Source organism: Sylvia atricapilla, chromosome 2 (assembly GCF_009819655.1).
Source record: "Sylvia atricapilla isolate bSylAtr1 chromosome 2, bSylAtr1.pri, whole genome shotgun sequence".
Classification (NCBI taxonomy): Eukaryota; Metazoa; Chordata; class Aves; order Passeriformes; family Sylviidae; genus Sylvia; species Sylvia atricapilla.
In genome coordinates this window covers 102,399,821-102,412,833 of record NC_089141.1, presented here as the reverse complement: position 1 = coordinate 102,412,833, position 13,013 = coordinate 102,399,821, and the positions used below count along the sequence as shown (strand labels likewise).

At 41.7% G+C, this 13,013-nt stretch overlaps 1 protein-coding gene across 1 annotated transcript in view; it reads right to left on the bottom strand.

Annotated features, from left to right (window-relative positions):
• POLA1 (DNA polymerase alpha 1, catalytic subunit) overlaps window positions 1–10,929 on the bottom strand; it is a 182,916-nt gene extending 171,987 nt beyond the window's left edge. Inside the window, exons 1-10 of the mRNA XM_066313985.1 lie at window positions 10,807–10,929; window positions 9,770–9,866; window positions 9,216–9,296; window positions 8,303–8,418; window positions 7,990–8,052; window positions 6,435–6,533; window positions 5,386–5,581; window positions 4,991–5,168; window positions 3,908–4,086; window positions 414–526 (exon numbers count right to left, since the gene is read on the bottom strand). Of these exons, the coding sequence (XP_066170082.1) occupies window positions 414–526; window positions 3,908–4,086; window positions 4,991–5,168; window positions 5,386–5,581; window positions 6,435–6,533; window positions 7,990–8,052; window positions 8,303–8,418; window positions 9,216–9,296; window positions 9,770–9,866; window positions 10,807–10,929 (1,245 nt within the window). The remainder of the gene's footprint in view (window positions 1–413; window positions 527–3,907; window positions 4,087–4,990; window positions 5,169–5,385; window positions 5,582–6,434; window positions 6,534–7,989; window positions 8,053–8,302; window positions 8,419–9,215; window positions 9,297–9,769; window positions 9,867–10,806) is intronic.
• Between the last annotated feature and the right edge of the window lie 2,084 nt (window positions 10,930–13,013).

Here is a 13,013-nt window from a genome sequence, read left to right as displayed (position 1 = left end):
GAACTTTACTTTGCCATTATGAATCATGTATCTCTTTTTTTAGGAAAAACTAAAATGCAATCAGCCAGTAGTCCCCAAATTTAGAAAAAAATTACTTGAAACAGAATGTTTAAAAAGCATTAAATTTTCCAGTAATTATTCAAGACCACTTTATTTGCTAAGACCATTTTATTTGCTAAGCAGCAAGTCTAAGGGTAAAAATTTGTCTGCAGTTGTTAGGGTCATGGGAAGTCACTGGGCTCTACTCTGCAGCTCACATGGGATATATCCTATACACATTGTTTTTAGCATTACCACCTACATCAGACAACACTGGCATCCAACAGCTTCCATAAACACACTGCTAAACTCATAACCTGCCATAAGCAGAATGAAAGGTACTTATGTTTGATGTGCTTAAAAGTCACACTTACTGTTTCACGTGGCAGCAGATAAACAGTTCTCTCAATATTTTTCACTGTCACACAACAGCTGACATAGGTGGTTGCAGATTCAATCCAAACTTTGCCAAACAAAAATACCACACCTAAGGGAGAAGGGCAAACAATTCAATATGCAATTTTAAAATTAATGATTTCTAATCTTGCTTGAAGCAGCTTATAACGTATTCTTGCATTGAAACGTTAGGTGCTGGAACAAGGAATCTTTCCGATGTATCGGCACATTCCAAATTGTTCTAAACACCAGCTTTACAAACAGACACCTGTGTCATTCTTCATGTCTCTACCTCCATTGCTATAGTAACACCCGGTATGTAAAATTCAAAATGGCATTACACAGCCAGTCTCCAAATTCTGTTCAGATATTCCACTGCTGCCTATATTAGTTTGATAATCCCTAGAGAGAGGGAGGAAGGAAAGAGATGTCAGAGAAAGCTGAACATTATCAGAATGTCTATGCTGTCAATCAATCCTCTAACGTGTGTTATCTACAGTTTTTCACTCTTCAGCTAGACCAGTACAATTAACTCCTTTTCCCTACACTTCAGTACCTTGAGATCAAGACTCTATTATCAATAAAACCTGTAAAAATACATTCTGAAGACAACAACTAAAAGCTAATCAGCTTTCAAGTGACTATTTTTAACAAATGTGGACACCAAAAGTTGCATGACATTCCTAGGAATCCTGGGTAGCAAGACAGCAGCTGTAACCAAGGCAGACACTCAAAGATTATACAGAGCAGGACTAGTAGCAACTGGCTTCACTGTGGACAATGTTGTTACAGTACATGCACACGTCTGAGCCCAGAGAATTTGGCAACAGCACAAAACACTGCAAACTGCTAATCAAATTATGTCAAACTTTAAAACAACAAGGTACCAAGCCACCCAACTGCCACAAACAGTTTACAAATTACAAATACAAAAAACTTCCTAGTACGACTCAGAAACCTGGCTTTACCAGGACCCCTTCAAACTCAAAATAATTTGAATCTGATTATATGAAGGACACTCTTCCTACAGCATACGACTATTGATGAGAACAGAAATATCCATGCTGAGATGGTCTCAGAAAGAGGGTTTCATGCATACAAGATTTTGGAACTTGCATTTCTCCTTGGCCTGGTAATGCACAAACAAGTCTTTGGTTAAGAGTTATAATTTATCTTTGCCAAGAGATCTATCAGACATAAAGGCACCTTTCTTACTGCATTAGATCAAAGATAAATCAGTGAAGATGCACTAAGATGGATGACAGAGTCAAAGTGTCAGACTATGAGAAATCATTTTCTGAGTGCTTGGAATAGATGTGAACAAGACTACTTTTGTCAAGGACAGAGAATGCTGCTGTTTTGAAGATGATGAGAGCAAGGATACAAGTTTCAGCTGCACAAAGTATCTTAAGAAATTTTAATACAGAAGCAATCTTGAAGATCTAGACAGTTTGAATAGAAGTATTGAGAAAGAGCTCCAATTGCAGATCTAAGTGACAGGGAAGATGAAGTTCTTGTCCCCAGCAATCTTCTACTTTTTTGTTAAGAGATAAAAAAAAAAAAAAAACACCTCAGATAGGTTTGTATCACAAAGAAAGATGAACCTGTGAGAGAGACCACAAAACAGCAGCTGACTGCTTGAACAGCTGGAAATATTAAGAGCACAGAGTAGTTAATCTGTCAGAGGAGTACATAGAAGCAGGGGAGGTAGAAAGAAGGATACATGAGCCTGTCAAAGATAGCTTTTTACCCTATCTGGATTGCAAAGACAAAACTTCTATCAACTCTAGCATGGACAAATAAGTGGTCTTAATAACCAGACTTCACAGAATCAGATTTATTTAGAATGGAAGGAACCTTTTGATATCACCTTTTGATACCACCCCCACAGACAGTAAAAGCAGAACTAACCTCAAAGAGTTTTCACAGACATTTCATGCAAAACAAAAAAAAAAAAAAAGAAATCAACTGAAAGAAATTAGGCCCTATCCCCTGCAAGACTGTGGAAAGAATAAAGAAAGAAAAAATATGAATAAAGCTTATAAATCAAAGCCTGTGAAAAGAAAGATCATGCTACTAAATTAAACCAAAAGGTAAGCAAAGTCAAAACGCTGGGAAAAATGTCTTGTAGAGGGGAAAAAAATAGAGGCAGGTTTTATTCATTATTTCTTTAAAATGTTAACAGGATCACAATTCTCGAGTTCTCTGCCTAAGACCATAAAGGGAATTATGAAAAGTAAGCCTCCAAAAAATCATTAAGTTTGAAAAGTCTTATGATTATGCTATAGTATTTACTCTTCAGGCAATGCATTTGACATCACAGCAAATGAGGCATAAACAAAGATCATGAACATGTTAAACAAAAAGCAATATCAAAATTTTCCCTTCTACATTACTAATTGAAAACAGGTGCAGCCTTTATTATTCAATCCTGAAAAAGTCATAATGAGAAAAGAACACTCCTTGCATGCGAGGAACAGAAATCCTTTCATAATTATGTCCCATTCAGCAATCACTGACTTAAAAGACAAAAAAAAGGAAAAATAACAATAGTGGGTTCTTTAAAAGTAGCAATTTTATATTAGAGCCATTGATTTCATCAAGATATCTATGATTATTACCACTCCCATCACCAAGCTGTTCAGCCCAGCACAGTCTCATATTTAAGTTTAGCATCCCAACTCACAACAAAAGGTGTTAACAAAGAAATGTATATGACTCAATGCTTACAGCTTCAACCAAAAAAACCTCCAACATGTGAAAGAACCTTCTGGTAAATACACATGAAGCACAAACTAGAAACCCAAGATCCTAAAGCTGCTGATGAAATGAAGGGATAGATGGGAAGTGCTCAGAACAGATATGAACACAAATTGTTTTGTCAGAGCTGAGATCAGAATGATGCAATTTGAAGACTATGAGAGCTAGGATTCACACTTCAACTGCACAAAGTATTTTACCAATCTTAACAATCTTCAACATTTAGATAGTTTGAATTAGGGGATAAGAAACACAAGACAGACCTCATGTCTTTCCTCCCTTGACAGACATACCTTTCCTTTGTATAAAATCATGCAACTGCTATAGCACAGGCTTTTTATTCGTCCACGTGAATTTTGAGTTACTTTTCAAAAAACATGAAAGCATCACTGAGCAAGAAATTAACAAATTCAGCTTGCTCTTGAAGCACACAAAATTTTAAGGACAATGGGTCACCAACACTGAACAGTGCTAGTATGTCCCTTTTACTTCCCTACCTCTATACTAGGCCAAGAGATAACATTCTTCTCCCAGTCACAGTGCCCTGCTCTGCAGACAGAGGTACAGAACAACAAGGGATGAACATCTTAGAGCACAGAGACACAGGGTAACTGGATGTAATTTAGTCAAGTCTGAAAAACCTAGTTTTCAAAAAAGAAAATCTGAACAAAAATCATCAAATTAACATTTTATGCCTTTAACTGAACATTACCTGGCTGACTGAACTGATCTTCATAAGCATCCAGCCAATAAAATCTTAAGACTTGATCATCACTTTCCCCCTTCACAAGTGGAAGGAGATTGGGGTCCAGCTGAACTTCTGCTGCTACTAGATCAGCTTCATCCTCATCAATTCTGTCCCAACACGAGAGACCTGGGAGAGAACAACTTCTGCACATTTTGCAGAAGGATAAAAAACTAATTAAAATTGTGCCTTTGCTATAATCACCATTTTGCCTTTTTCCAGGCCTATATTCTCACTCCTTCTCTTTTCCTTTCCAGTAATAAGCAACATTCCCAACAGCTGGGTTTCCTCAGGTTTCTTCTGAAAAGAGGGATGGAGTGGCAAAGACAGGAACCCACATTTAAGTATGGTTCTTGATACACCACACACAAGCTTTAAAAATCAGTCAGCTGGTATTCGTTAATTCAAGTCTTCACATATTAAATATATCCATCCATCTACACAAGTTGCTTAGTGGTAACAATGGATTATTTCAACAAAACTACCTTCTCAGTCATTAGATTTTTAGATTTTTTTTCATCATTCAATTATTTTACAGTTTGAAATATTTTGTTATGGAAACATATGATTCAAGATTTTTCCAAACAATGGGAAAAAAAAACCAACCAGAGAAAAGCCCTGCTTTTTTCCTATTTCTAAAGACATAGCTGTTCATCATTACTTTTAGCAGCAAAACTTTTACCTACATCTATTATGAAATACTTTCAGATTCACTTAGAATAAGTATTGTTAGAAATTCCTTGGTTTTGCTTACTGACATCACAGTTCAGTAATTAGCACCTACATTAACACCTCAGTGTGCTGAAATATATGTTACATGCTTGATCCCAAAAACATCAAATATTTTTCAATTAAGCAGCTATCAGCACGTTACTATTCTTAATCTAACTATGAAAAAAAAAAAAAAAAAGCACTGCATAGCATTATTACCATTCTGATATATCACAATTATCCCTTGGGCAAAGACAAATATGAAGCTAAATCTAAGGTTTATGGAAATTGAGAGTCTTCTCAGTGGAAGCAAAAAAAAGAAGAAAAGAAGATTCTTACAGGATAGATGTCTCTTTCTTCTCTGATTCCAGCTGCTCTGTCTCTTTCTTCTCGATTTCATTGTCTCTTTTCAAGCTTTCAGCTGTCTCAGGTATAGTTTCCACATGCTCTGCTTCCATAGGTTCATCAAAATCCTCCTCATCAAAATCCATCATTCCCTGATCATCATCTGGAAGTGCTGCAGGTAGAACTAAAGGTTTGAATCATTAAAATGACACACTACATACTACAGCAGAGACAGCACACTATAAGCATGACCATAATATACAGTATTAAGATAGCTTAAATGTGATACTTAGATAGAAACTAAGCTAGTATAATTTAACAAGTGTTTTAACACTACTATACCATATTGAAAGAGTTTCCAGAATTGGGTTTTGATTTACTCTTGATACCTTTAGTAGCTTTCTCTCCTACTGCCTTCACTATTCCCTCCTTTTCTATAGGTTTTTGCACATGCTTGGTGTCCTCATTTTCAGAGATGTTGACAGATTGTGCTGTGTAATTGGGATGTTTTGGATGAAATGAAGCTGGAGGAAGAGTTTCCTTTCTAACATGAGCAGGAGCTTTCTTTGATACAGGGGTGATTACCTGAAAAACATTTCCAGCATGAGTTAAAAATAATCTTGTAGGAGCAAAGAAGAAAAAAATAAACAAAACCTTTCACTTGCTATTTGCAGATCTAGTAACCAGGGCTAGAGAAAAAGTTCCACATATTCTGCACCATAATCCTCTCTTACTCCATCTCCTTTTTTCCAATTGTTCTGGTTTAAAACACAACTGTTAAGGTAAGTAGCACTGGTGATTATTTTCAACGTAAGAGTTGATGTCACACAAGGTTTCACAAATCAGATGTATCTACACTACTCCATTTTCCTTCTACAGATCATTACCAACTATGTCATTGTATTTCCAGCTATGAAGTCTTTTCCATTTACCAGAACTCCTAATAAAATTCTAGCCTTCCATCCTTAGCAGCCCATCCTCCTTTCACTCCAAAATCTAGGGCAAACTTCTATCCATAGCTTCAATTTTCCATTTATTTTCCATTTCTGCAAATGACTGGTTTCTTATCCTTTTCCACACTCCTGCTTATTTCACCTCCCATCCTTCTCTCCTAGCCACAAGAGTCTTTTCTACTCTTTGGAAAAGACACAGAGCAGAAACTCACTTTCATGTGATGCACCAAACATTGTAACAACAGTTTCACCTGTCAAATGTAACAGCTACAACCCCTACTATCCCACAGACACAAAACTAATTGTACTGTTCATATGTTCACATGAAAGGCAATGTAGGAAAAAGCCACAAAGTTACTCTGTAACACTGCTATGGAAGCCAAGGAGAAAAGTTAATTTCCAGGAGGAGAAATAAAAGTAAACAGTACTCAACAAAAACATGGATTAGTGCTTCTTACTGAAAACATTTTTCTTTTCCCCTTTACCTTTGAAGTTTGGGACTTCACAGAGAAAGGATTGAGTGGTACTCCAGCAGACCTTCTCCTTTTCAGCATTATAACTGGTGGTGGACTTAGCTGAACTGTCTGAATATTATAAGAACAGAGAAAGTGACAAAAGGAAGAGTTGTTTAGTGTTTTCTTTTGCCTTGGTTAGTAACTTTTCATAAAGGAAAAAGAGGAACACCAATATTTTTGGCTGATAATATTTTTCCTGATACGAAACCCAGCCCTATAAAATAATGTTACCTGAGCAATCAGCCCATGAAGACACACACTAGATTTTCTGGGGGAGGAAACAATCTGAGAAAAACTGCCATCAATATATGAAACAGTTTTTAAACAGTGGGAATTTCAATAGCTAACCGTGCCTCTATTGCACAAGTATCAGAATGACTTGTGCTGTTTCTCATGTCTGCTGAAGCAGTAGTTTTGAACATACATGCCTCATGAAAGGCAGAAGTGCTCTTTCAGCACTGTTCCACTAGTGGAAAACACATTTTAACTTATTTACATGTACAGATATTTTTTACTTAGCCTTATCGACAGCTAGTAACAGAAGAATTTTTACAAAACAAACAACAAAACAAAACAAAAAAATCAGTAGCTAACTAGTATTTAAGTAAATAGAAGCCATAGTGTAATTATTAACATTATTTTCCCTCATCAATGTTCTATAAATTTGACAGCATTAAAATGCATTTCTTTAATGACACTGGAGGGAGGGAGGCAGGAGGGGTTATAGTCATGGCAGGTTTTATAGCCTCAATCAGATGTCATAGGGAGGAGCAAAATAAGAAGAGCACAAAACTAACATAATAACCTTACATTGGGACATCCTATACCCTTTACTGCACTGAAAAAAACATGTTAAGATTATTATAGTTCAGTATAGTCCACCTCAGTATCTCATCACTACAGCAGTTTCAGCATTTACATGTGAGCAATCCTTGTGGTTTTGAGAAATCTGGCTAAAAGAGCATCAGGTATTTGAGACAGTCCAGCCCTGTCACAGCAGCCATCCTGCACTCCTGCCTCCAAGGGAGTGTTAACCCGGCTCTCTGCAGCAAATCGTGGGAAGCAGGAGGCAGGCAGAGGGTTAGGTTACATCACCTGCTGAAACATTGCTCCCTCAGCTCCTCCCAGAACCCACGCAGGTCACAGGGAGATGTCCTACAGTTCCCTGGCTGAGGTGTGGTGACACATACACAGCACACAATTCAGAGGCAGCCAAGTCCTCTTTCACTCCACAGTGACTAAAACCTTGAAGGCTGCCTCAGCACAGGCTCCACATCATCTTAATATAAACTGTCTGTAACTGGGTTATAGAGGTATTCCTTATCAAGCAATGCAGTCATGCAACATCTGCATGGTGGAGACAACAGACACACAGCACACACACACAGAATACATCAATGAGATGTGCTATGGATGAAATCTGTCTTAGATTGTCTAGTTTCACGAAAATCTGTATTTTCTCGGCATGTTCCACGACAAATTAAGGATTAAGATTGTTTCCAACAGATTTTATTAACATACTTACTTCAGCACTAATATCTTGAAGAATATCCCCAAGTAAATCATCCTTGGACAGGTCCACAGTTTTCTGTAAGGTAAGATTAGCCAAACAGTTCTCAGTTATATTTGCAAACCCAATCAGGAGAACAGCAGTAAATGACTAGAGGATCTCCACAAAACACATACAATGCTTTCAGAAAGACTCCATACACAAGAGATCATGATAGAAGTTTGTCTCACTAGATACACGAAACTAAAATGAGCCTTTGGTTTACTCCACTCCCACTAAAACTGTGAACAAGTCAGAAATATTTAAATTCAAAAATGTAAAAACTTACATCTGTGTTTTTCTTCCCAGCACTGGCCATAAACATCGACTTTATTGTGTTTGGCTTTGACACCACAGATTTTTTCACGTTCTTTTTATCAATTGTAGATGTTCTGCCACCTTTTCCTACCAAAACAAAAAATGAAAAATTGTGAATTTTATGTAAGGAAAGTTCAACATTTACAGGTCCAGTTATCAGCAAGGACGGATAGCCAAGGTAGGCTATTTCTTCTGCCTTTAAACTTCTGGCTGAAATGAGGCCTAGTCATCTTTCAGCTTTGTAGCAGCTCTCATGCACACACAAAAAATGAAAGACCCTCTCATCACCCTGTCTTTCCTAGTCATGTCAAGAGATGCCTTTTGCATACTTTTGCATACAAAAAAAGGACAAAGACACTTTACATGAAAACATCTCCAGGTAAAAAAAAAAAAAAAAAAAAAAATTGAGTGTCCAGAAGTTTAGCACTAGGCTTGCATTCTCAACATCAGACTCAGTTTCTCAGTTTGCCACCAGATTCCATAAAAAAGTTGGGAAAATCATATGATTCTAGATTCTTACAAGCATGCAAGTATTTTAGTGCTCAAGAGAGATGATACAACTTTCAGGCACCGGCTTTGAAAACCTTTGAAGACTGCTCCCAGATGCATTTGTTCTAGAAGTGAATCCCCATTCCACAGAAGACCGTGAACAGCAGTGCTCCAGTCGTGCTGAAGGAGTTAACAGTGATGTGACCTCAATTTGTGACCCTCCATCCTCTGCAGCACCAGGGCTGAACAAAATCCACAGGCACAGAATGACAGAGCTTCAAGTAATCTGTCATTTGGCCACATTTGCGACATATACTGATGACAGGAAGTTGCCCATTTTGGCTACCTTTTAAATGACCCTGGCAGACATTCTTCAGTGGTCACATGCAAGTTACCTTTCTTATTGGAACCAAGAGCATCATCATCCAGATCTTCATCAAAGATTTCCCTTCCATCTTCTACATAACCTGTCCCGTCTGTAGGAAAAAAGTTTAAAAATTGTAGTTTAAATTGTCTTCTGATATTCCTGATTTTTTTACATATTTACTTTTCCCCCTTAAATACAGAGCAAAAGTTACAAAAGCAAGTATGAAAAACTACAGCACTCTCAGCTGTATCTTCTATTAGACTAAATATATTCTTGCATGTTTAATGAGAAACTGTCAATAACAGTACTTTTATTTTTTTTGTAAAATTGTAACACTGATAACTGGAAATAAAATTTCAAGAACAGATCTTCACAGAAAAATATTTTCACTACCATCATAACAGACTAATATGAGAACAATGCAAAGATTAATTTCCGTTCAAAGATTGCCTTTCTCTTGTCTCCTGAAACAAATTTTAAGACTGTACAAACAATAACTTACTTCAAAGCATGAACATTATGAAGCCTAATTGAGTTATAACACAAGAAGCAAAATAACTCTCAAAATTAATCTTTACTTACCATCATCAACAATCCAGTCATCATCCTGACGGTCTCTGACCATCTTGGAGTATTCATCCTCATCTATTTCATCATAAATGCCCGTGAACTCCTCAACCTACAGTTAAAGTATACTGGGGATTAATAGTTTCCATACCATCAATCTGCAGAGCATCAGTCAGAATATAAGTTCCCAAGAATGCATGTAGGATTCCTACACTGCTGCACTGTTCACAACTAGTAAGCATGGTTATTAAGGGGTTTTTTGGCAGTGATAAAAGACAAGTTATCAATTTTTAAAATTATCCCAGTATACTGAAACTCAAAATCTACTGAAGCACTGGCAGAGATTTCATTTGAAATTTATTTGCTTTATTGCTCATTTCATATTACCAAGTAAATCTTTAAAAAAGAGACTTCTGGCCTTGGCTCTACTCTGAAACACCAATCTGACCTCAATGAAAAGAATGAAAAGGAAAGGGATATGATGTACCCAAGCAGAGTGCTCAGAGAAAATTTGCATGTTAATGATCTACAGACTTCTGGTTTCTTTACATTTTTTCACCTCAATGAGGAAGTCACTTCCTGTTGGCATCACCATTGGACAATGTTACAGTATCAATATTACACTGCCAGATTTCAGTTCCACTACTTAAATTTTGGTCTCCTTGTGGAAACCCAGCACATCAATATTAAAGTATTTCAGTCATGTAAAGCTCGAAAAATAAAGTTTAAAATCATTCAAGATTAAAAAAAAAAAAGTACTTCCTATCATAACATTAATTATTTGATTTTAAAAATTGGTCCTACCCTGTGGCATAGTTCTCAAGCAATGTCAAGCATGTTTGACTTGCAGTTAAAAAACTGGGTTAGTTTTAAAAACAGAAAGAAACAAATTATATTAGAAAGCAGAAGACTACATTCAGAAAAACATACACTATTAAAAACACAAAAGATGATCTGAAAGGCTTATTTTGTTTCCCATAGCTTTTACAATAAATGGTGATTAAGCTTCTCAGCTCACATTCACTTTTAATTAAGAAGAAAAGATCTTTCACCTCATATTTTAATTTTTCCCCAGCTTTGGCTTTTTTCAGACGTTCAAGTGCTTCTTGCTGGCCTCTTCTGTTCTTCCTCTCACGTCTAGAACGTGATGCTGCAAAACTTCCAGAGTCACTCATAGCTGTAATTAATTAAAAACAAGAGAAAATGGTTTAACAGTGAGCCGTTAGCTTTGGTACTGAAGTGTTCAGTCATGTATTAATAGATAACTGCAGTTTTTCTTTAAAGCAAAACCTACTTGGCTAAAAGCAGAGTCACAGATGGCTCTTCCTAAGCCAATTCTGGAATGATACTGAAGGCATGGCCTGACAGGGAGCTCGAAGAGCCCTCTCATGCCTGCTCACATTCGGTGTGAAGCTACCACCTAGATTCCCAAAGCACCTCTCAAATCCCACCAGCCTTTCCCTCTAAGAGATCCACACCCCCCCACCCCTTCCTTGGGAATTTCCAGCTCCTTTTATTTTGCATGTCTCCATGACAACTCAGGAATACCAGACTTAGAGAAGGCCTACACTGCCACAAAGCAGTGATGTTTTTAGGCGGCTTCACAACGCTTGAGTGTGACCAGATTGGACATGCTAGTGATCCAGCTGACACCAGTGACAGCTGACACCCCATTTCCTCTTCCAAATGCTCTCCCCAGAAAGACGCCTTCTACTTCCCCTGACCTTTTTTTCTTTCTCTTAATGTGGGCAAGGAACACTTATCTGACCACAGGGAACAAATGGACCCAATCCAACTTCTAAAAGCAAACCAACAGCCCAGGGAGAAGGCTGCGGGTTCAGTGTGAGGGGCTGAATACCCCATGCGGGGAGAGGAGACCCAAGGCTAGCCAGGTGGCCACAGGGGCAGGGCAGTGCCCTCCTGGCAGCAGCAGGACATCAACCTGTGAACAGGGCTGCACCCCGGCAGCGCAGCTCAGAGAAGTCGGGGTTTGTATTGCCAAGGGCTGCGGGAAAAGGGGCATTTACACTGCCTGCCGCCCCACAGGGGAGAACTGCTGAGACGGACCGCTTCGGGCGCGTTTATCTTCTGTCAGTCCTTCGCCTTTACTGCACACAGCGGCTCAGGCAACGCGCTCCTCCGGGACAAGCGTGTCTCCAGCCGCAGCCGGGACCACCCGCGCCCGCCGCTGTCCCCTGGGCTGAGAGGGCTCCCACCGGGGACACGACCGGAGAGCCACCCCACCCCGCGGGGCTCCACCGCCGGCGCGGGGCCGTGCTGCCCGAGCCCGCTCCCCGGGCGGATCCCCCCGTCCGCGCCGGCCCGCAGAGGGTCCCGCCGCCGGCCCGCAGAGGGTCCCGCCGCCGGCCCGCAGAGGGTCCCGCCGCCGGCCCGCAGAGGGTCCCGCCGAGTCCCTGCGGTGCTCCCCCGCCGGCCCGCAGAGGGTCCCGCCGCCGGCCCGCAGAGGGTCCCGCCGCCGGCCCGCAGAGGGTCCCGCCGAGTCCCCGCGGTGCTCCCCCGCCGGCCCGCAGAGGGTCCCGCCGCCGGCCCGCAGAGGGTCCCGCCGCCGGCCCGCAGAGGGTCCCGCCGAGTCCCCGCGGTGCTCCCCCGCCGGCCGCCCCCACCGCCACCGACCGCCCGCCGCGCACGCGCGCTCCCGCGCCCGGTGCGCGCGCGCTCGCCCCCGCCGCCGCCGCCGCTACCCGGTCGCCCCCCGCCTGACAGCGAAACGCCGGCGCCCGCGAGGGACGGGGACAGGCGGAAGGACGAGAGCCCCGGCCGCCCCGCCGCCCCCGGGTCTCACCGTCCCGGCCCCGAGCGCCGCTCTCGGCCATGGCGCTCGCGCCAAAGCCTCCCGAAAGTGGCGCGAGACGGGAGCCCCGCGCGCCGCCGCCGGGGCCGCATCCAATCAGCGGGCGCGGGGGCGGGGCCGGCCCGCGCGCGGAGGGAGCGCGGCCCGAGGGAAGGGCCCGGGCCCGTCCCGCCCCCGCGGGGCCCGCAGCGGGAGCGGCGCCCGGCGCCGGGCGGAGCCGCTTCCTGCCCGAGGCCTGCGCCGCCGGGCCTGCGCCGGGCCCGTGCTGGGCCGGGCCCGAGCTGGGCCGGGCCCGTACTGGGTCGGGCCCGCTGCTGCCGCCGCGGCTCTGCAGGCGCTCCATTGGCGCCACGGCCCGCGGTGTCCCGCGAGTTGCGTGTGACGGATCTGAGCAGGGCTTCGTGTGCTGCAGGGGCTCATCGCCCTTACGGGTCCGGTGCCGCAGTT